We start from the raw sequence: 23558 nt of genomic DNA, 5'->3' as shown, positions 1-23558 counted from the left end.
CTGCTGCTCTGTCCCCGCCCATGGCCAGGTTATAACTAGCTCTGTGGCCAGGTTATAATGAGTCCTCTGGCGAGGTTATAGCTAACCCATGGCCGATGAATAACTAACCCTATGGCCAAGTTATAACAAGCTCCATGGTAGGAATAGTCCATAGAGCCCCATGACTGCCGTTCCTGGTGATGAGGAAGCTGGTTACCATGAGGACAGAGCTCCAGCCAAGTCCTCTCTGGGGTCTGGAGGAGAGGCTGCTTTTCCATCTCCGTGTTGGTTCAGCACCCCGTGTGGGTCATCCTCACTCAGTGGGAGAAGCTGGCCTGCTACGCAGCCTGGCTGGTGGGTGCAGACCCCACCCACTGTCCTGGTGCAGGGTGTGTCCTTTTTTTAGCAGCTCCTGTATGCCCTCTGCAGAAGAGCTTGAAATAACTCACTTTATTTCAAAGGGTCAGCATGGAGAACACATATTGGGCCAATACGAGATTCCCTTCTTCTTTCAGGGGGGCGATCAGGGGGAGGACATCGCAGTCCGCATTTTCCCAACAAGCCTGTCCTAACAGCGAGCTTTCAGAGGAAGCTGTTCCCAAAGTGAGCTCAGAGTTGCTTATTGTTTAAAGTTTAAATGGTTTCCGGGCAAGATTGTCACAGTATTTTAGGCTTCAGCTCATGCATTGTTGTCTTTCCCCTGTCAGGAATAGATGTCCTTAACATTGAGGTTCTTGGTTATTAGAAGTTATTTTGAATTTTAAGATGTCTCTCAATATAAAGCACAGTAGAATTTAAAAACCCTTAGTAGGTTCTGGATATAGATTTGTACAGCTTGCAATTTATAACTGTTTTCCACGATTGCTGGAGGCTGGATTCCCAGCCTCTGGGTCTGATGTAGTGTCGTGAATTTCATGGCAGTGGAAGGGGTAGATTTCTGCTCAGAATTCTGTTTTGATTCTCTTACCAAACTTGATTTGGTCAATCTCGTGACCCTTTGTTTATGAAAATCAAGATCATGACTGTGTAGTGAAACCTATACTTTCTGGCCACCAAAGCACATGAATTTTCAGTTCAGGGAGCAGCCAAGTGGGAAAGCAGATTTCGTGGTGTTCCCTGTTGAAATGACTGTGGGTTGTTCTGGTTTACTGTGGTGTCTGCTTTTGTTTGCTTGTCCACGTGTCTTGGTTTTCTATTGTGTGTCTTTGGAGGAAGAACCACATTATAACTTGCATTGCTTCATATATACGTCATCTCACAGATAAACAGTGAAAGACAAGCCGTGAGTGTAAGATGTGGCCCTCAATAAGTTATTGTATAGATTCTAAGAAGCAGGTCAGATTATATATACAAGGCTGATGTCACAGGACGCCTACATGTAGCTTGACCACATAGGGCCCCCCATTTGCTATACCCAGCATTTTCTAACTTAGGGGCACTTTTTTCAAAAACGCAGTACATTTCTCTTTTGATTTTCCAGTGATTTGCAAACCTACCTCCCAAATACAGCAGTTTAATCCCTTATCACACAATATTTCCAAATTCGAGAACTGACACATTACGGAACCTGTGCCATCAGTGGGTTTCTTGGCCATCATTGCCTCAGGCCACCCTCCAGACACTTGCCAGAGTGGTTTCTTACCAGGCTCTGGCCGCCCTGACCAGCTGCCTCTTCTAAGTGTTGGCCTTGGAGAAGTTACTTGCCAGCGGCCCTGCCTCTCCCTGAACACACCACCTGAGCCAGACCTGGAACCAGCTCCCACCCTCCGAGGTCCCGGATCAGCATAGTGCTTCCATCTTGGCTGCCTGAGTTCTTGACTTTGACAGTCACCTAACGAGAACTCAGAAGTCATCCTTGGCTCAGCCACAGCCAAAGAAGGTGCAGAAAATTCTAACGAGGTCCTCCAAGTATTAGTACAACAAGAGAAGGTAAGAGCGTTGTAGGAGAAGCACCTGGATCATGACTCCAGGTGGACCGATTCGCCTTGTCATCAGCTGGCTCTTAAGAGAACACAGGCCAGCAGGCGGGTGGGCGGCAGGCCTGGCTGTGCAGACGAATTAGCGTTTGTTCCCAAGAACTCAGTACCTAAAACAGTGGAACGTTATTTAGCATACTATTTTTAGATGACTCTAAAACTTAGCTCATTAGCTATCTTCAGCCCTGTGAAGTTTTCAGAGGTATTTTTATTTTGGAGTCAGAATAATTGATGTTAAGATACATGGCACAGTTAGGCTCTGATCTCACCTTTGCAGGTTTTCTTCCCAGACCAAGCGCCTTCGTCTCTTAAATGAGGTAAGAGTAGGTCAGGTTTTAAGGCCCATCCCCCCAGGCTCCGCTGTTTTCTGAGACAAGTTGATGGGCTGAGCTTTCTCTGATGGAGAGTCATGGACTTGCATGCCCACTGAACCATCTTCCTGACAGAAGCCTGGGGTCTCCCTTACATATGGCACCTCCACACGAGGTTATGGACCTCATCTTTCTCTCCCAGAAATCTGAACAAGCCTGTGTAGTTTTTGTGGACCTGAAAGTGGGCAGTTTTGCCAGACACATAAATTATTGGATGAAAGGATCATGAATAACTTTTTCAACTCTGGCTGTTTCTTGTTTTGAACCATTAAGGGAAATACAATGAGATTAAAACTTTCATCGAAATTGAAACAACAGATATTCTTCCTGAAAAGTTGAGTCCTTGGGCCTGGCAATTTTAGAGAACACACATGCAACTCAGCTTACTGCCTCGATGGGCCACACGCAGCCTCTCTAACAAAAGACCCTGTCAGTGAGACATGCATGACGTGGGTGTCTCAGACCAAAGCAGGGACAGACCTCTCTGTGTGTCTGCTCTTACCGTGAAACTGTTAAAACCATTGTTTGCAGGGGACTTACTCGATTTCTGCTGTAGTTATTGTGTGACACCAGTGAGCAGCCATGGGAAACATCTTAAAGAGCTAAACACGCTGAAATGTCTGTGCATGATTAGCTGTGCCAGCTTCCAAACTAGGACATTTCAGGTGCACGATGCGTCAGCCTGTGCTTCTGGTTCTTGCATTGCCGCTCCTGAAGCCAGCAGCATGCAGCCTGTCACTGCCAGCCTCCCTGGGGTCAGCTGTTAATTCTGTGTGTGCGCCTGCATTCTGACTTTGGTTGTGTGCCTCTGTGCACCCTGTGTTGTTCTCACAGATGTAACATGTCACACTGCTTGCTGGGTGTCTGGGGCTGTCACTGGAAGGGAGGTGGGGCATTGGAGGTGTAGCTTCCTGGGTCCCTGGGATTGTTGACATGTCCAGCCCCCTCCCCATCCCCACCTTGGGGAGAGAGAGGCCAGTTCTCAAGAGGATTCCCGCACACTTTCTGAGCAGACCTCACATTCATACCTCCAACTGTTGGGCTGCTGGCATTTTATTTGGCCCTCGGGGCAGAAACTGGTCCTCCAGTATCCCGGCAAGCATCACCCGTTCACTCGCACAGACATGCATTTTCATAGCTTAGCTTCACACGTGTGGCATCAGAGAAGCCGCCTGTAGTTCTGCAGAGCTGCGTCTGCTGGCCTGCTGCCCGGCCCCGTCTACAGATTCACTTTGAAAAGTGGGCCGAGGATGTGTGCCTCCCCGAAGCCTTTGACACTTGTGTGCCGTGCCAAGTCACTCAGTTGTGTCCGACTCTTTGTGACCCCATGAACTATAGCTCACCAAGCTCTTCTCACTGTCCATGGGGTTCTCCAGGCAACAATACTGGAATGGGTTGCCATTTCCTTCTCCAGCACGTGTGTACACAGCACGTGTGTATCATAAAAGAAGTCCTTTTTCTTTTTTACTCTTAACTGTAGGACAGTAGAGGGACCCACAGGCCATTCTGTCAGGGGCCTGATGTGATTGGTCTCCGTCATCTCTGCCAACACCCTTGTCTGTCAGCAAAGGTCTAGTGGGAGGAGCCTGTTCATGGCATTCTTTCTGTCTGAAGACCTCTTGACTTCTGCAAGGGATGGGAAAAGTCGAAATCTAGGTGTGCTGATCCTGTCCTGGATCTGAGCTGTGCCCCTGGACACTGCCAGCTATCAGTTCTTGTGTGTAGACTGCAGTCGTGTTACATGGAGTAACCCCTTTACCAGCCTGTGCCTCCTGTTTCTATCTTCCAGCTCCATGGTCTCTGTCAGCTAGCAGAGCAGGTGGAGGAGGAGAGGCCGCCCAGCCCTGCCGCGATGGGGAGCCACAGCCATTTCTGTGTGAGAGGGGGCATGTGTAGGGGAGGAATGCCCTTTTCATAAACAACCAAACGATCTCCTTAGAACAGCCATTGTCTTGAACAGTCATTGCCAGCAAGTCTCTGCCTTTTATTATTATTTTTTTTTTTGCATTTTGGAATCAACTCTGCACAAAGATGATCCTTCCCTCTGATTTTCCCCCTGTTTCTTCTCAGAAGATTCAGCAGTCTTTGAAGCACAAAATGAAATTGTTCTAAAAACAAAAGACAAAAAACACAAAGTACGAGTCTGTTGTGAAAACATTTTTTTAGAGGCAGCCAGGGTGCTGAGTTGGAGAAGGCAATGGCACCCCACTCCAGTACTCTTGCCTGGAAAATCCCACGGGCGGAGGAGCCTGGTAGGCTGCAGTCCATGGGGTCGCTAAGAGTCGGACACGACTGAGCGACTTCACTTTCACTTTTCACTTTCATGCATTGGAGAAGGAAATGGCAACCCACTCCAGTATTCTTGCCTAGAGAATCCCAGGGATGGGGGAGCCTGGTGGGCTGCCGTCTATGGGGTCGCACAGAGTCGGACACGACTGAAGCGACTTAGCAGCAGCAGAGTGCTGAGTGAAGTCTGTGGCTTTGCATGTGCAGAGAGAACACAAACCAGGCCACACCCTACCTTTTGGAGTTTATTTTTATGCTTCCTTTTGAATACGGTATCCGATAAGCTTGAAATTAACACTAGTTTAGGTGAAATAGGAAGCTGTCCACGTGACATCTCTGAAGAAGTTAGAAAGCCCTACTTCCCCCATGTCAAGCCTTGATTTCGCCTCTTCAAGCTGAGGTCTGACTTCCTCACCTAGTCCAGAACAAGCCACTGCCACATGTTGGGCTGACTTCCAAAATCTCTTTGGGGTTCTGTTAGATGTTTGCTTGATCATAAAGGCTGTGGTTGAATCAGACACTTTCGCGTGGTGACAGTGCTGATCAGAACTGCATTGAGAACTCACGAGCTTTGGCAAAAGCCTTGTGAATAAGCTCACCTTGGAAACTAAAAGACTTTGCCAGTCCAGAATCATGTAACTCAGAAGGATCCAAGGTTCAAAACAAGACTGTAAACTGTTGGAATTGCATCCATTTGTGAAGATGTAAGACCAGGTCAGCAGCCTCCGCGAGGCAGAGACCACTGCATCTCTCGTGTGAGGAGCATCTGGACTATCAGCTACCGTATAGGAGACGAGACGAGATAGGACTTTCTGTCTGCTCCGCAGAAACTTAGGCAAACTGGTCATCTCAGGAAGACGTTGGAGGTGGGGCGGGTCACTAGAAGACTCAACTTGAGAGGTCACTGTCCTCTCTAAGAATAGTTTCGATACCCGCTGGAATCGTCCTTGTGGGATAGGAATTTATATATCTGTAAGTTTACCTCGGACTGAAAGTCCTTACGATGATATAAAATTCACTTGCCTGGTGTTTTCAAATATAAACAAGAAAAACACAACCTCAGCTTCAAATGCACAGCTGTCTCTGCCCCACATATTTTGATCTTTCTTGGGAGACTGTTGACTATTTTTATATATAAGTGTTTATGAAGTGCTAAATAAATATGTAATTATTTAGAAGAGTCTGTTGCCTGATTTTTCACCCCTGGCAGGACCTCCAGGTCACTTTGTTCCCAGTTTTCTGGCACGTGTAGTTTCAGAACTTAAAAGCCACATCAGATGACTAGAACCAAGGCAGAAGCAAAGCTGCATTTTCAGTACACTTTGTAGACAGGAGGTTGAATTTTAAGTGCAAATGATTTCATTATTGGAAATAAGAGGGCAAAGAGCAAAGATACTAATTTTGCATAAATGAGTTTTTAATTAAAAATTCTGAAGTATCGGAAATTACAGTACATGGAATTTGAGGTCCAAAGTTGTCTTGTTGAAATCTAAAAACAGATTGTTTGGTGATTGACTGTATTGGATTTCTTCTTAATTGTGAAGTATTATTTAGGTGAACTCATAATAAAATGGAAGTGTTAAACCCCTCTGGTAGCATCTTGGAAGGCAGTCAGTGTCAGCAGCATTCTCCGCCCATGGAACTGAAATCCCACATTGACATCGTTCATTTCATCCATTTTCAGAAAAACTTTCCCAATACACCCTTGTTCCTTTTTCTCTTAAGCTAGTTTCCCTTGAAGATATTTTCCTGCCCTTACGAGATTGCTAATAACACTCAGCCTTTCATTTTACATTGTCACCTTTTGTTTATTCTCTTGGTTTTATTGCATTCTCAAGGCAGAGGCTTTTCAGTGTCTGAGTCTGTTTCTTGTCCTTTATTTACACATCTGTTCTCCCTCACATGCAGTGAATCTCTTCACCTTACGCTGTGAGATCTGTCAGTGCGTCAGGGCCTGTTTTTGCCTATCACTTATCCTTGCTTCAGTGGATCCAAGTGTGTCAGGACCTGTTCTCTGCCCAGGATCAGTGTCTGGATTCTGCCTTCATCTGTGCTCACTCTGCCCAACCACTCTTGAAATCTTGTATCTTAAGCTAGAGGAGAGGCCCTTTAAGGTAAATCTCTGCTGAATGTCAGAGATAGAGGCGCTGAAAGAAATGCAGCAGAAAAGGTGCCAGCGAGGAAATTCACCAGTGTCCAGTTTTTTCTCTGTTTGGCACAGGTGGTATGTGGGAGCTGGCTTTGGGGGTCTGTTTTGCTTGGTCGTTATCCATTTTGGGCGTGTCCTGTGGCTTTTTGCTACCGTCCTTTGTGCCGCGGATCAACCACCCTGGCCTCCTCAGATGGTCGTGTCTCAGTGTTGCTGACCTTTTGTGGGAGGAGTGCTCCGCGTGTCCTCCAGGTGCCGCTCCCCAGCTGGCCCTCCCTCTAGGACCAGGGCTGGGAGGGAGTCGGTGGGCTGTCCTGCACCTTCACTCTCCTTGCAGAGGAATTGGGGTGAACTGGTAGTATTTTCTCTTCTTTCCCCACTCATTCTCTGTGTAGCTGAAATTCTTCACAGTCTGAGGCCTGTGCATGCCATCAGTAGCTTCAGGGGCCGATGCAGGATTTTTATGAAATGTTCCTGTGGTTCTTAAATCGCCATGTTGCCCTGGTGGTTTTTATTGTCCTAGAAATGCTTACGTTGCAATTCAGAAGTGAAATTCAGAGGACACTTGATACCTGAGACAGAGTGCTTCCCAATTCCTGTCTCATGTGGATCTGCAGACTTCTTTCAGAGTGTCTTGTGTATAACTGAAGATAGTTTGGGATGAGTACCTTACAGGTGGAGATACGGGAGAGCAAAGCCCTAGAGGAAGGACAAAGAGGAACAGAGCTCCAGACATCCAGGCTTTGGTCCGGAAACCAGGCAGGGTGCGGGGAGTCTGTGCAGCACCGGGAGGGCCTGGGCTGGGCTCCGTTCAGTAGCTGAGAAAAGAGCCATCATGAACAGATCATCAATGTGTCCAGTTGGTGGTCTTTACAAACCTTGATCTGGTGATTGTGAAGACAGCAGTGGTATAATGCGATGTTTCCCAAAAGTCATTAACATTTGAATATTTTAGAACTAATTGCACACAAGAACTCACATGTCCTTGGAGCAAAACTGACAGCAACGCCAAGCAGTGTCCTGTGTGATGACACAAGAGCTGTAGAAAACCAACAGTGCCTAAAGATCCTGTTTCGTAACCTAGCAAGGAAAGTAGTGCATTAGGGAGGTTGCTCAGTCCTCAGTCATGTCCGGCTCTTTGTGAACCTGTGGATTGTAGCCCACCAGGCTCCTCTGTCCCTGGGATTTCCCAGGCAAGAATACTTCCCAGGTGGTTCAGCAGTGAAAAATCTGCCTGCCTCTGTAGATTACAGAGTTCTTACTCTTCCTCTGAACAGAGGAGAGGTCGTATTTTGTTTATTGCTGGACTTGTTACTAATGTTGATCCAAAACCATCTGAAGACAGGCTGGTGTCCCTGCTTAAGATTAAAGTGCTGATGAGATCAACAGCATTCTTAATGACTGTGTTCTGTAATTCTTCATTTCAGGCTTTGCTTTGTGGCTCCCAAGACACACTCACACATGCACATACCCACACACATGCACACGTGCAAACACATGCACACACATAGCCGTTACATAATGGGGTAGGTCTTTAGTCTCATAGCATCTCTAATCTACTTAAACTCCTTGCGGGGTTTCCTCACCCTACTTCCTGCTGGCCTAGCCCAGCAGACAGAAAGTACGGAGCGTTGCCCACCATCCCTGCAGGCAGGCGAGGTGGAAGTGGTTCCAGCATCCTTGCTACTCTTAGGCTTTGGAACAAGTCCTGTATCATCTGATGTTGTGAATCACATAGAAGCTTAAGTAGTTGAAGGGAACACCTCAGCAGAATGTCGGATTCCCCGTTTTATTCTTATTAAATTATCAAGGAGTGAAATGAACATGGGCTTTTTAAAACAACCTTCTTTTGTCGGGTGCCCTAAATCTCCCCAGTCCCTGAGAAGGCAGATCATGTACCTAGATGGCTAAGAAGGTGCCCACTTTCTCACATTCCTGAGAATGGCCAGGACAGAAATGAGAGGTTTTCCTCTGCCTGTACCTAACCTGATTGCACTCTTTCTGCATGTTCACCATCTGATTTTGTCCTATGTGACATAACAGGGAAGGTAACCAAAACCAACCCTATTTGATGTAAAAAAAAAAAAACCGTACCAATTTCTGAAACACCTGATGTTGTTGTTCAGTTGCTCAGTCATATCCAGCTCTTTGTGACCCCATGGGCTGCAGCACACCAGGCTTCCCTGTCCTTCACCATCTCCTAGAGCTTGCTCAAACTCATGTCCATTGAGTTGGTGATGCCATCCAACCATCTCGTCTGTCGTCCCCTTCTCTTCCTGCCCTCAATCTTTCCCAGCATCAGGGTCTTTTCCAATGAGTCGGCTCTTTGCATCAGGTGGTCAAAGTATTGGAGCTTCAGCATCAGTCTTTTCAATCAACGTTCAGAGTTGATTTCCTTTAGGACTAACTGGTTTGATCTCCTTGCAGTCCAAGGGACTCTCAAGAGTCTTCTCCAACACCACAATACGAAAGCATCAATTCTTCAGCACTCAGCCTTCTTTATGGTCCAGATCTCACATCCGTGCATGACTCTCTGATATTGACTTCACAGAAAAGTCATTTGTTAACTGATTTTTTTATTTTACCTTGAAGGTAAATACAAAAGTGTAGGGCAGTGTGATTTAAAGTGTGTTTTAAGTTCTGTTTTTCCTAAATTTATCCTACTCAATGTTGATTACAGAGCAACAGGAGGAAACTTTGAGAATCAAAGACAAGTCAGTTCAACCACGGAAGCCTCCAAGTAGCCAGATTTCTTTCAAAAAAGATCAGTAAATAAATATTTTAAACTTCCATTGACCTTTTTAAAATATGCTGCCAGAAGTATTCTGAGCTATTCTCATAAATTAGTCATCTTTTTGCAAAACAGCTGTAGCAATTTGATATAATAAAAAGAGCAGTGATTTAGAAATCGGAAGTTGGGCTATGTCTTGGCTCACGCACAGGGAGGTTAAGTGACAAGCTAACATCCCCTGGATGAGGAAGATTGACCCAGACAGTCTGTCTTCAAGAGGCTCTTCCATGAGTCTGGGGGCTTGCCTGGTAGCTCAGCGGTAAAGAGTTTGCCTGCAATGCAGGAGACCTGGGTTTGATCCCTGGGTCAGGAAGATTCCCTGGAAGAGGAAATGGCAACCCACTCCAAGATTCTTACATGGGAAATCCCATGGACAGGGGAGCCTGGCGGGCTACGGTCCATGGGGTCACAAAGAGTCGGACATGACTGAGCAACTAAACGACAGTCCATGAGTCTGTGCTCCAGCTTGGAGACCACAGGGAAGACTGGCCACGATTGTGCAGGAGAGCTCAGGAGAACCACTGCCCCACAGGGAGTTGCAATATTGTTCCAGAGCATGGTTACCATTCCTGTTGCTAGGGGTGGGATGGTTCATGTGTGAGTCAGGACTCTGATGTTCCTGGAGATGGCAGCCTTGTGGGTTTAAGCAGAAGGGGCTTGCAGGACTGCTGGGGGCCCCTCTGGAGAAACAGACCCAGGCCTAGCCTCCAGAAACAACTCTGGAAGTTACCACACACACAGCTGGGTTTCTAGGAGAGTGGCTGCCTCCCCTGAATGGGAACCTGACACCAGGAAGCTGCCGGCCCCGTCCGAAGCTGCCACCAGTTTCCAGCAGCGGGAGCACCTTGTCTCTGCTTCCGTCCATCTCAGCGTAGTGAATGCCCTATGCCCTGCCTCTCGTCCACAACTCAGGAGTCTACATCTGGCCCAGTCTTCCTGGCCAGTAGGGTCTAAGCCCTTATCTGAGATCTTCCCTGCAGGGGGTGGGCTCCTGAGGTGTCATCTTTCCAGCCTCTGTGCATCAGGTGGGGGTTGGAATTCATACAACTCACCAACCTGTTGTATCCACCGTGGACAGTAAGATAACTATTTCATGATAAATAAGTTGTTTTTTTATATATTTATAGTTTACAGAGTAGACATAAATCCTTTTCATTTAGAGCTCACATCAAGTCACTCCATATATAAAAATGCTGTCTCTGGCCATTCCTGAGAAAATGTCTCTGATAAAAATTGAGTGGTTATTTCCTGGAGATGCAAAGCTAATACAGAGATCAGGATTTTCAGTTTGGGTTTCTCCTCCCAGACTCATTCTTCTCTGCGTTGGCTGTTTTCATCTGTGTCCTTCCCCGAATGGGTACGTCCTCCAGCTTTTCAACCTAATTTACTCTTTGCCGTGCAGACCAGTGAAGGAAGAGCCCGAGCCCTCGGAGGCGGATGCCCCTGGCCGGTGGCCCAGCACCTACATGAACAGGACTCCTCCAACACCTTCAGAGTCTGCAACCACCGTGAAGTCCCTCATCAAGTCATTTGACTTGGGACGACCAGGTATTGTGTCATTTTGTTTGATAAGCAAAACTCAAATTCAGACCATAGCCTCATGGATCCAGCCTGTCTCCACCGCCCTGGCCCCACATTAGTGCAACCAGGGGTCCCTTCTCAGACTATCCACATGCAGACATGGTGTGCAGTGCTCGCTGAGGCTGCATGAGACGACAGGGGAGTTGGCTCTTCTCTCTTCCCAAACTTCCCTTCAACTCCTGCCGCACCCCTTTCCTTTTCTTCCTCTCTGTCCATTAAATCCAGGTCACCGCTGGTTGCCTTTTTACCATCTCATGAGGATTGGCAGGGTTGGCCAGAGGCTTGTCTCCTGGGAAAGGAGGCGCTGGTTCCATGCATTGGGCTGTCTGGCTGGCGCCTAATACAATCTGTCATTCCTAATTGTGGGACATTCCCAGCTTTTCCTGGAAATGTCTCCCTGACCCACAGCTCACTTTTGTTTGCCATTATCTGCATATGAGAAAAACGGATCTCTACATTGTCTACCCTGAATTTTCATGAGCACTGTTCTTAGAAGGAACCTGTATCCAAAACACACTGTATGTCTTCCCTTGATTGCATCAAATATGCTCATTGTATCAGGGGCCAGAGTAACAGCCAGTCCTAGGACGTTGTGTCTGCTGAAACAGTTTGCGGCTGAATTGGATTAAGATGAGCCTGCAGAGACGGGATAATACGAAGGCCCAGTGACATTTGATTGTGAAGGTGGAAAAGGAAAGAACAGTGTGGTTTGTCTAAGAGTGTCTTCTTGCCCGTGGCTGCCTGGTTACCTGTACGTTCTCCTGCTCCTCGTGTGTCCTTGACTAAGACCAGCCCCCATCTAGTTAACCCCTGACTCACTCCCCAGTTCAGCATGAGTCTAGACCAGAAGAGGGTGAAAGAGCATCAACAAGACAGGAAGTATTATTTGCTGTTTCGAACTGGAACAGCCTAGAAACATCCTGTCTCTTTTCTTGGCAGGTGGAGCTGGGCAGAATATTTCTGTCCACAAGACCCCCCGCAGTCCCCTGAGTGGGATCCCTGTGAGGACGCCCCCAGCTGCCGCTGTTTCTCCAATGCAGGTATTGGTGCCCATAGGGTGCAGGTGGGAGCCTGTGTCACGTAGTTACCCAGGCAACAAAAGGGTACCCAGTTCGTTTATTTTTTGAGGTACATTGATCATCTTTTTTGTTTATTTATTTATTAATTTTTGCCGTGCCATGTGGCATGTGGGATCTTAGTTCCCTGACCAGGAATCAAACCCAGGCCCCCTGCAGTGGAAGTGATGAGTCTTAGCCACTGGACTGCCAGGGAAGTTTCTGAATATTGTTTTTAATAGGCCTAAAATAATAATAATGAAGCTTTCATGAAAAATTCTGCTCCAGTGCCTGGTGAGGGTCTGAGAGAGACGCTGTAAGCATCATACAGTTTTGTTGATGCCTCTTTCTTGGTTTTCCATAAGATGACACTGTCAAAGTTTTCAGTTAAGTGAAGATTGTGTTTTTTATACTAGAGTGGACATTGATCTTTTTCTCAAATAATTTTTTTTTAATGCCCAGAGAGAGTGCTTGCAATTTATAAATTCTTAAGGGTTCACTGCATTAACCCTGTTTTGTGTTTGCCATCTCCTAAAGGTCTCAGACCAAAACTCCCTGGTATTTCTAAGACCAGGGCTTTTGATGTCACTAGCAGCACTCAGGGTTCTGCCTCTGTGGAGCTGAGGTTGATGTACTTGTCAGCAAGCTCTGTTGTCTGACATCCTTGGTAGTACGTCTGTTGTTTGGGATCTCTTATGCTTTAAAAGAAATATTTTATTTTATTTTTTTACTTTTTCATCCTTGAAGGTAATTTCTACCACCTTCTATGTAAAACCAAATACAAGTTATTTATTTTTTATGATAATCATTGTTTATTTAATACAAGTAAAAGAGGTCATGCTTCATTTTCACCTATTTGTATTGAGCTATAACAAAAGTTTGCTGGTAGATGTTTAGCAACTGGCTGTTTAGGAGAAAGAGCCCTGATTTGTGGCGTTTGCCAGTTTCTCTGATGTCAGTGTTCCCATCATTGCCGATTTCTTTATCCACTCATCTGTTAATAGACATTAAGGTTGTTGCCACATCTTGGCTAATGTGAATAATGTTACAGTGAACATGGGTGTGCAAATATTCCTTCAAGACCCTGTTTTGTGTTCCTTGGGTAACCACCCAGAAGTGATATTGCTGGATCACATGGTAGTTCTGTTTTTATGTTTTTGAGCAACCTTCCTGCTGTTTTCCATATCACCTGCCTGGTTTTACATTCCCACCAACAGTACACAAGTGTTCTGATTTCTCACATCCTCACCAATGCTTGTTTTTTCTATGGTTGTTTTCTGCAGTGACCATCCTCACAGGGGTGAGGTGATACCTCATTGTGGTTTTGATTTGCATTTTCCTAATGACTAGTGATATGGAACATCTTTGTGTGTGCCTATTGGCCATTAAAAAAACAGTATGTTTACACACGTCCTTGAATATACATAGAATATTCCAGGAAGATGTTCACAGATGTGATGAGTAATAGTTGCCCCGGGGAGAAGGGGGTGATGGGAGCGAAAGGGAGACTGTGCTTTCACTCCGTGTCCTTTCTGTTCCTTTTGAGGATCCTGCCAATTGCGTCTCAGCCCACTCCCATATTCTTGCCTGGAGCATCCCAAGGACAGAGGAGCCTGGCAGGCTGCTGTCCATGGGGTCACAAAGATTCGGACATGACTGAGCAACTGAGCAAGCTTGCATGCATGCACTTCAGTTGCATTTATTACCTGTCCAGTTAAAGCAGTTGTTTTAAAAGGCACCCCCTGGTGATTCTAATGAGCTTGAGAACTGTTGTATGTACACACACAAGCACATACACACACCACTTGTTCCTGGTGTGACCAGTGTGATGCCTTTTGGTTTCAGAGACATTCTGCCTTCAGTGGTACTCGGCCAGCCAGCAAAGGAGTGACTCAACGCTTGGATCTCCCAGACCTTCCCCTCTCAGGTAAATCACTGTAGCACATTATTGGCCAGAGACATATTAATACATCTTTTGTTACCCAAATGTTATTGACCACAGTGTTTCAGTATTCACTTACATAACAAATTGCCTGCTACAGGCGATTTTCTGTGAAAATCCCCTGGTCACTAAAGAGTTAAATAGAAAGTGCTTTTGACTTATGTGTTGTAAGGTGAACTTTTCTTCTCTCCTTTGCATGAAACTGAGCTTAGAAAAAGAATCAGGGGCGTTTGTTGCAAATGATTCAAACTCTGAATATGTGTATTTATGGCCGTGAGATCCCAGCTGTGTCCTGCTGGCTACAGGGTGCCTGAGTCTGGGAGAAATGTCAGGCTCTGGAGGTCTTTTGCTTGTTTTACTAAATCTAAAGAGCATATCTCATCTTTAAAAGTAACTATTTTGAGAAAAAACTCTCATCTTCAGAGCTATTGCTCCCACAATTCCTAATATATGCCTGAGATCTTTGTCTTTGAGTGTAGACCTTTTTCTGTTGCTATGCCTAAATTTTTAAATTTTAAAAATTTAAATCCCCATGATGAAGCACCGCTGTGTCAGCAGGCCTCACGTGTCCCATTTTTGCTCCTTCTGCACCTGCCATGCCAGTGGCTGATGTGAGGGAGCCATGGAGCGGGGACTGGGGCAGACAGCATGGACTTGAACCTTGGCCCCACCACTTAACAATCTGGCTCTGGCCTGGTAATCCCAGCCCCCAGTGCTGTGGTTCCCTCGTCTCTGAGATAGAAGTCCTGTGGTCCGCCTCTGGGATGGCTTGGAGGATTGAGTGAACCCAGCCAGGCTGGTGCCAGAGCCTCAGAGGGACTGACTTTTGCCACCTGCCAGAGCCCCAAGACCTTGGCCGGGGTTGCCATCGTATAGAATGTGCACTGAGAGACAGATACATGTGTGTGAGGTCACTGCTGTGAAGAAACACAGAAAGAACACTGACTACCTGGTTCTTCGTGCCTGGAAAAAGGAGTTGTTGTTCAGTCGCTAAGTCGTGTCCGGCTCTTTTGATCCCATGGACTGTAGCACGCCAAGCTTCCCTGTCCTTCACCATCTCCCAGAGTTTGCTCAAACTCATGTCCATTGAGTCGAAGATGTCATCCAACCATCTCGTCCTCTGTTGCCCCCTTCTCCTCCTGCCCTCAATCTTTCCCAGCATCAGGATCTTTTTCAATGAGTTGGATCTTCGCATCAGCTGGTCAAAGTATCCCTCAGCTTCAGCACCAGTCCTTCCAATGAATATTCAGGGTTGATTTCCTTTAGGATTGACTGATTTGATCTCCTTGTAATCCAGGGAAGAAGGAGAGAAAGCCAGAAACCTAGACCACATAGAGAGAAATCCTTTATTTCTAAGTGTAAAACAGTTTCTGTGACACTGAATAAAAAAGGAAACCCACTCTTCTCATTTTTGATCATGGTCGAGCACAGATTTATCCATAAAACAGTTGCTTCTGTGACTGTAAACTCTTTCACCTCACCAACTTATTTTTTTCCCTTCTGAATTTTGTTTTCTCTTTTCTTGGATTTAATAAGATTTTATTTTAGCCTTAGATAAACACTGACATTGAGAATTTAAAGATGACCTTGGCCCTTTCCTTGCATTTTACAAGTGAGAGGCTCAGGCCCTGAAGAGTTTAATCAATTTACAAGAGCCACACATTGCTTGTGAGGAGCTCAGGGACAGGAAGGACTTTCCCTGACTCTTGTGCCACGTTGCCTTCTGGTGATGAGGCTGGTGATCACTCCGATTAGCAACTTCAGAAAGAAGTGTGCATGGTTCATGTAGGACTTTGGGTTGTCATAATGACTCCCAGGAAGAGGGGAGTGGTGGCCAGAGACCATGGGTAGTCCAGAGTCAGAGGAGTAAGCAGTCCAGAGGGGGCATCCATGTTGAGTTCTTCACACTTGCTACATACCATGAAGTAGGAATAACTCAGTTATAAGCTCAGTGCTGCCTGTGTTATTTTTTTTATTGTGATAAAATATCTGTGGCTTCTCAGATGGCTCAGTGATAAAGAATCCGCCTGCCAATGCAGGAGACGTGGGTTCAATCCCTGGGTCAGCAAGATCCCCGGAGGAGGGCATGGTAACCCACTCTAGTATTCTTGCTGGGAAATCCCATGGACAGAGGAGCCTGGTGGGCTACCATCCATGAGGTTGCAAAGAGTGGGACACTACTGAGGGACTATACACACATACATAAACACACACAAAATACCTGTAACATGAGGTTTACCATCTGAACTGTTTTTAAGTGTGTTAGGTGATCTTTTATTGTTAGTATTGACATCTCTGTTCCTCCAGCTTTAGAATTTCCCTTTTGTAGAGAAACTGTTCTTTTCATTGACAAGATAAATACTGACACTGAGATTGCCCGGAAGTAGTAACTCATCCTCAGCTCCCCTCTTTCTCTCCTCCCTCCCCTCACCCTGCAGGCACCTTGTCCACCTGCAAGATTGTTTACTTGGCTCGGAAAGGCCCGCACCCTGGAAATGGCCTGCTTTCCAGCCAGCTGTGCAGCGTCATGTCCCTAGAAGCTGGAGGACCAGGGTTAATGCACTGTTTTTTGTTGTTCCCTTTAGTGATGTAAATGCTGTGATTCTCTGCTCTTCCCAGCTCATTAGCTACACTCCCAACCTGACCACCATAATTGATGCTAATAGCTATACAAGTGTTGTTTTCCCCACTGTTTATGGCATCGAAGGAGGGGACCATGGGCTCGGCCTGGTCGCTGGCTGCTTGTGGCATCGAGCAGGTGACCAGGTTCCCACTCCCGAGTCATCTGTATGTCCAGCTAGACAGTTGCAGGAGTCTTCTCCCGATCTATACCTCAGTGGTCCGCTAGGAAATAGCCTCAAGGGGGTTCAGCCTGTTTCCTTAGCTATTTTGCCTCAGACTACAGTGACAGCAGAGACGAGCCTCAGAAGAAATGTTCTCACTGATTCCTAGAGAGCCAGGACCTGTGGCTGGCATGGCGTCCTGTCCTGTGAAGTGGGCCTCATTCCTGGTGCCCAGCGTTTCTACCTGATGACCTACCAGGCGTCTTCCTGTCACACCCTCCCCCAAGTGCCCATCAGTAGAACATGGGCTTTTCCTGGGGACAGGCTGGTCTGGTGGCCCTGACCCTGTGCACCTGCGGAGGCTCTTAGGAGCAGGGCCTCTGGTCAGTGCGCTGCTGGTGCCATCCTGAAGCTCAGAGTAACTGTTGAACAAGGGCAGCTTGGCATTGGTCCCTGTGGATCATGGAGCTGGTCCTGCCTGGAGAGTCCTTTCTAGAAAACACCGTGTCCCTATTCGCATTTTTATCACCCAGCCTGGAACATGTTATGTGTGTATCTCTATCCGAATCTGGGGTGTGGTAAAGAACCAGCCCGCCAACAATGCAGGAGACAAGAGACGTGGGTTCAATCCCTGGGTCGGGAAGATCCCCTGGAGGTGGGCATGCAACCCACTCCCATATTATTGCCTGGAGAATCCCGTGGACAGAGCCGCCTGGTGGGCTACAGTCCGTGGGGTCGCGCAGAGTCGGACACGGCTGACGTGACCCAGCACACGGAGATGATTTCCAGTGCTGTCTCGGTTTCAGGTGTGCCACACAGTGATTCAGTATCTGTTGTGTGTTCTTTCATACAATTTTAGAGGAGTGTAGCTGGTGTACAGTGTGTGCTGGTTTCAGGTGTGCTGCACAGTGACTCGGTGCCTGTTGTGTGCTTGTACACAACACTGACGTGAGGACTGAGTGTACTGGACAGTGTGACCTTTCGGGTCTCTCCTCCTCCAGGACCAGTAATCATATTGTTGTCCCCACAGATCTCCTGAAGGGAAGAGCTGAGGACCTGAAGCCAAACCCTTATCTCCGCAAGAGCCCCTCTCTCGAGTCCCTGAGCAGACCCCCTTCTCTGGCCTTCGGGGGCTCCAGGCTGCTGGGCACCTCCCCTGGGGGCTGGAAGCCGCAGAGCAAACTCAGGTACCCATCAGAGCCTGTACCTCTCACCTTTGCAGCACCACACCAGCTATTCTGGCAATTTATAAGGCTCCGGCCAGAAGTATCTTCCTTCTGTCCTTTCACGCTTCTCCTCCTTGGTCCATCCTCCCCTGAGGTTGCAGCCCACTCCCGGTAGCACAGACACCCCCTTTTCGGCCTGTGCTGTCTGACCTCCATTTGTGTTTAATTCCCTGCTGCACACTGTGTGTGCTTTTGCCTCACTTGGGCTGTAATTTAGTGGACAGCAAATACTTCATCCTGACGCTTGGATTGCTCTTAGCCCCTCGTGTTGTGCTGCACAGAGCCGCTCACTCAGTAAATATTTACGAATAGGCAGGTGGATAAATGCACAAAATTGGCTACTTGAGGAGTAATGGCTTTTTAACAAACATTAGAACTACCATTATGAGTATTAGAAAAGGGTTTTATAAAAGCCTGAACACCTCAGTTCAGCCATTGTCAAATCTTTGGGTGTGGTCTGTTTCTGGACCCAAATAGATGAAGTCATATCTCTCAGAGGTTTAATTAAGCCCCAGTTGTTACGTTTCTGTCTTGTTTATATGCAGGGGATTTAAATAATCAAAACAGGTTTTCAGGACCAGAATTAGTGCTATCCCAAAATTATTTTTTTTGTACCAGAAATGCATACAAACAGACTATGTGTATTTTTCCATGCTATTTATATTATACCTTCATCATAAAAGGTTAGATTAGTGAGGTTAGTTTATTATTTCAATTTTATATTCATGTCATTGAGATGAGCCAATAATAGAATAGAAATTTACTTTGGTAATTTTCATATTTATTATTGCAGTCATGTCTATTTTCTTTTTTTTTTTTTAAGAAAACTGGTAAATGTTTCGTTTATTGAGACACTCTTTTCCTTCATTTTAGTCTTCCCTAATTTGTCATGCCTAGAAATTTGGCTCTCAGTGATGAATTAAGACCAGGCATAGTGAACACTTGCAAAGTCACAGTAACTTCATTGTTAATGGTGACGCTGACCATATAAACTCCATTCCCATCACCTCCCATAAGCAACTAGTCTGGGGTTTTTAAAATGCTCTTCCAGTATTCCTTGTATATGTTACTGTAGAAATAGGCTGTAGCTTCGTAACATGTACTGTTTTCTATAGGTGTTTTTAATTTAAATGATGCTATACTTAATAAATAAAAGGCTAGAAGGATAGAGCAGCAGATGGATTAAAAAAAAAACCCTCACAAGACTCCTGAAAGCCAGGAAGCACAGTTCCCTGTCTGGTTTATACCGTGAAATGTAATAAAAACGTGCTGTTAATGGGACTGGTGGGCGATTTCTTTAGAGTCTCATTGGACAGACCTCGACTTTTGCTTTTCTCATCTAGTTAGTTATTTTCTGTGTATTTGTGGACTCTAAACGTCAGCATCTCCGCTTTCTAACTAGTGTGGAAAGAAGAGACCCTCTGGCGGCCCTGGCCCGGGAATACGGCGGCTCCAAGCGCAATGCTCTCCTCAGGTGGTGCCAGAGGAAGACAGAGGGCTATGCGGTAAGGCCGGGGGCCGTCAGTGTCCAGCAGACTTGGGCAGGCAGCGGCCTGTGTCCTGCATGTGCACCGGCCTGGGCAGGCCCGTGTGCCCGTTGGTGTCAGCTCTGTTCTCCCAGGTGGGGCTGCTGGCAGGTGGGGGCAGGGTAGGACCCCAAGGACCCATCACAACTTCCAGCAGACGTGACCTCACTGTGGGCCTGCGTCCCCTAGGACGGCCTTTTTATTTGCTCAGAGGCTGAGTAAACCCCCAACAGCGCTCCCGACCGGCTGCTCCACCCAAGGAGGCAGCTTTCACTAAATAATCTTCAAAAGATGGTGCCTTTTTCTGATTGACACAAAGGCCCCACATGGTAGGCCTTCAGTCTCTTCTGAAGTTAGGAGTTGCTCATATTTAGTTGGAGAGTTTCTGTTTTTGTTTTCTGTGGAGGTTGAACACAGAAGGAATACTTGATATAAGTTTGGTTTTTTATAATGAAATGTCATATACAAAGATAAAAAAAGTGTGTAAATCATAGTTTATCGAATGACTGTGGACGTGAAAACCCAGAGTCATGTCTAGGAGAGGAGCACGGCTGGGCCCACACCACTCATGTGACTTTCCCGTCGTAGCCTCCATGACCTCCACAAGTGACTCTGTCCCTAGTTCTGTTTCTGCTGGTTTTCTGTAAAATTTAGGATCCCTAAATACCATATCTATTTTGTCTGCATTTGAACTTTAAAGAAATTGAATTAAAACCTGTAGTATTTCCATCTTTGTTTTTAAATTGTTGAGATTTACCTGTGTTGTTGCCTGTGAGTATGGTTTATTCGTTTCCTTCTCTGATAGTAACCTATGGTATGATCACATCATTGTTTACTTACCCGTTCTGTTGTCAATGGACAGGTGAGTGACTTCTAGTCTGGGGCTCTTGCATATCTGGTATGTTCTATTGGTATGTTCTGGTAATGCCTCTCAGAACCTATGTGTCCATTCCTTCTGGGTCTACACCTAGAAGTGGACCAGGTGGGCCACAGGATGTACGTGTGTTCTAGTGTGGTAGATCGTGCCAGACAGATTTCCCAAGCAATTGTACGGTGCTATCGCCCACCAATGACTTGGGTGATTTATGTTTTCTCTACTTTCTCCGTAGCACTTGCTGCTGTTGGTTTTGTTGCTCCCAGTCACTGGGGCATGTGTGACAAGAGGTCTCATTCAGGCTGTGGCTTTCTTTCCCTGCTGGCACATGAGGTCAAGCTCCTCTCTTGTGCTCCTTGGACATCCCCGCTGTCTTTCCTTGGATGCCTGCTCAAGCCTTTGCCCATTTTTAGAATAAGATTGTCTTTCTTTGCTTGTTGCTTTCATGGATTCTTTATACATTCTGCACACAAGTCCTTAGTCAAATAGACAATATCATTTCCCAGGGTGGTTGAATTTTCACTCTTTCTTTAAACACAGTTCTTCATTTTAATTAAGTCCAATTTATTAGTCTCTTCTCTGATGATTAGTGCATTTTGTTTCTGTTTAAGAAATCTTTGTTCCACAGTCATTACACATCATTCTATGTTTTCTTCTGAAAGTTGGACTGTTTTACCTTCCTGTTAATTAGGTGTCCTCTTTAAAACTGCTACCTCCTTCACTCTCCTTATTCAGGCTCAGCCCCCTCCCCCACATCTTTACCCTGTTTTTCTACAAATACTGAAACTGTTGGCACCATGATATTCCTTTCCCAATGTCCAGCTCTGAGGGCCAAGAAGACTGGGCCTCAGCTGAGAGTCAGCCCAGAAGGCCAGGCAGAGCCAGGTTCTCTGTGCAGCAGTAGTCAAGTGTCTCCAATTCAGACTGTACCCAAGAAAAAAGTGGCCCATATCTGAGTCTCTTCATTTTTTGTTAAAAATGTAAAGAAAAAATCAGGGTCATGACCAACAGTAGAGGCCCCCCAGGTACAAACATGCTTCTGGCCCGTCGTTCTCTTGGCTCCTCTGTCACTCTCTGCATCCGCCTTTTCTCAAGGTTCAGATACCCTGCAAAGGCAGGTAGGTGCCTGAGTGACAGCATCCCCGCCAGGACAGGAGTCGGGGATGAAAGCTGGCTACGGGAGGTTTCAGGGTGAGGGAAGTGGGCCTGGTGACCAAAGAGGAAGCCGGGTAGGACTCATCAGCCAGGCACAAGGTCTGACGGCAGTGAGCCCCACGAAGTCCTGGTGGTCAGCGGCACTATCATTTCTTGTTTTACAGAAATGAGTGAGGGATGTGCTGGAATGGTTATGAAAAGAATATTAAAAATTCCAGAAGGAATCGGCCCTTGAATGCAGAAGGTCATTGAAATTAGGTCACAAGAGGGTTAGACAAGATATTTCCAATCATGAGAGTGAGAATGGTGTTTCTTGCTGTCTTGCTTTCTTTCCCTTTGTTTTCTTTTGTGAACATCTTGAACTTGTTTTCAAAGCATCTCACATTGGATGAAGCCCAAACTTATTTTGCCTGAAGAGTATCTTTCATTCATTGTTAAATCTCTGTAAACTTAGAGAGAAATGCAAATCATATGTGTCTGATTTATCTACTTTTCAAAAAATGTCCTCTGTCTAGACCTGTTTGTCTAAGACAGCCCTCCAAAGCTTGTTCTCTCCTACTTGGGAAGCCAGAATTAAACTGTAGAAAACTCAAAACGGTTCAAAAACCATCTTTTGAAAAAATGATAACCATGTAATTTTGACTGAAAATAGTTTCTTTTTACCAAAGTATAGTGTGATAGGTTAGATCAGAATCCTCCTTATATTAATTCAGTGGGTTTTTATCAAGATGCCAGGTTGGTGCCACATAATATTTAACTGCTGGGAAGTCATCCATGAATGAAACAGGTGATACCTCTGCTCCTGTGGAAACTACATTCTCGTGGGGATGACAATTAATTAAAATTTAAATATGAAATATGTACCAGATTGGAAGATGGAATGTGCTAGGGAGAAAACATAAAGCCAGGAAAGAGGATTGGGAATGTCAGGTGTGGGGGTACAGTCTTAACAGGAAGGTAGGAGAGGTGATGGTTCAGCTCACCTGGAGAAGGTGAGGACTTGTGTTTATCTCACACCAGGCTCAAAAGGGCATGGCCTTAGAGATGTCTCAGTTGGAGTTTAAGTAACTGCAGGTGGCTGCTCTGTACAGCAGCACCGAGGGTTAGATGAGCAGGCATGGGTCACCCCACATGAAGTCGGGCAGTAAACAGGCCAGCACTGTGGGGAGGGGTCTGCACGGAGCCACTCTTATCAAAAGGAGACCCTTCTAGACAGTCCACTCAACTCAGATTCCTTTGGGCCTTTTTGGAAAAAGCCAGACTCCAGGAAGGCCCCACAGGCTCCTCCCCACGGGTCTGGTGCTGGCCATGCCTTCAGCTGCATCCCCACCCCACTCCTATCCATGGAACCCCCAGTCTCTGTCTCTTCATCTGCTTTCCCTTCCCTCTCAGGGGTGTGACATAGAGGTTTCCATCTCTAAGGTCATTACCAGGAAGCCTAAAGGAGCAGAAACTGAGATGGTGGATAAAAGAGCAGACTTCTAAGAGTGATGCCCAGTGCCCCTTACGCTATGGACTTGCTCCCAAGTGTGGCAAAGGGGCGATCACCCAGGTAGACCTAACACATAAACCTGTAAAAGTCGAATATCCTCTGAAGCATAATGACCCACACAGTTGGTGGATTTGAAGGTGAAAGTGACGTGTGAGGAGGAGCTGACATCTAGAGAGGAAACCGGGACTTCCCAGCATAAAGCCTTGGAGCACTGAGGTCCTGTGACACCCAGGAAGTGCCGTGGGGCCCCCAGCAGTTGTGAAGTGAACAGGCTAGTCCTTCTCTGCCTGTCCTGATGCCCTCAGATCTCAGCCAGGCTGAGGGTGTGCAGCTTGCTGGGCCTTCTGCTGGGCCTCAGCCAAGGGACCTTGA

The 23558-nt window shown here is 46.4% G+C and overlaps 1 protein-coding gene across 4 annotated transcripts in view; it reads left to right on the top strand.

The window, feature by feature from the left end:
* Nucleotides 1–23558, top strand: part of SPECC1 (sperm antigen with calponin homology and coiled-coil domains 1) — a 144724-nt gene that overhangs the window by 90376 nt on the left and 30790 nt on the right. For 3 of the 4 annotated variants that reach the window (XM_068975993.1, XM_068975992.1, XM_068975989.1), the window contains exons 7-11: nt 10965–11100; nt 12073–12173; nt 14034–14115; nt 17944–18100; nt 19542–19644. In XM_068975993.1, the coding sequence (XP_068832094.1) occupies nt 10965–11100; nt 12073–12173; nt 14034–14115; nt 17944–18100; nt 19542–19644 (579 nt within the window). Of the gene's footprint in view, nt 1–10954; nt 11101–12072; nt 12174–14033; nt 14116–17943; nt 18101–19541; nt 19645–23558 lie in introns of all 4 variants that reach the window. The other variant, XM_068975991.1, reaches the window with a different exon arrangement.

The sequence above is a fragment of the Capricornis sumatraensis genome, chromosome 8 (assembly GCF_032405125.1).
Source record: "Capricornis sumatraensis isolate serow.1 chromosome 8, serow.2, whole genome shotgun sequence".
NCBI lineage: Eukaryota > Metazoa > Chordata > Mammalia > Artiodactyla > Bovidae > Capricornis > Capricornis sumatraensis.
Note: the sequence above shows the minus strand (reverse complement) of the source record. Positions and strands in the feature narration are given on the sequence as shown.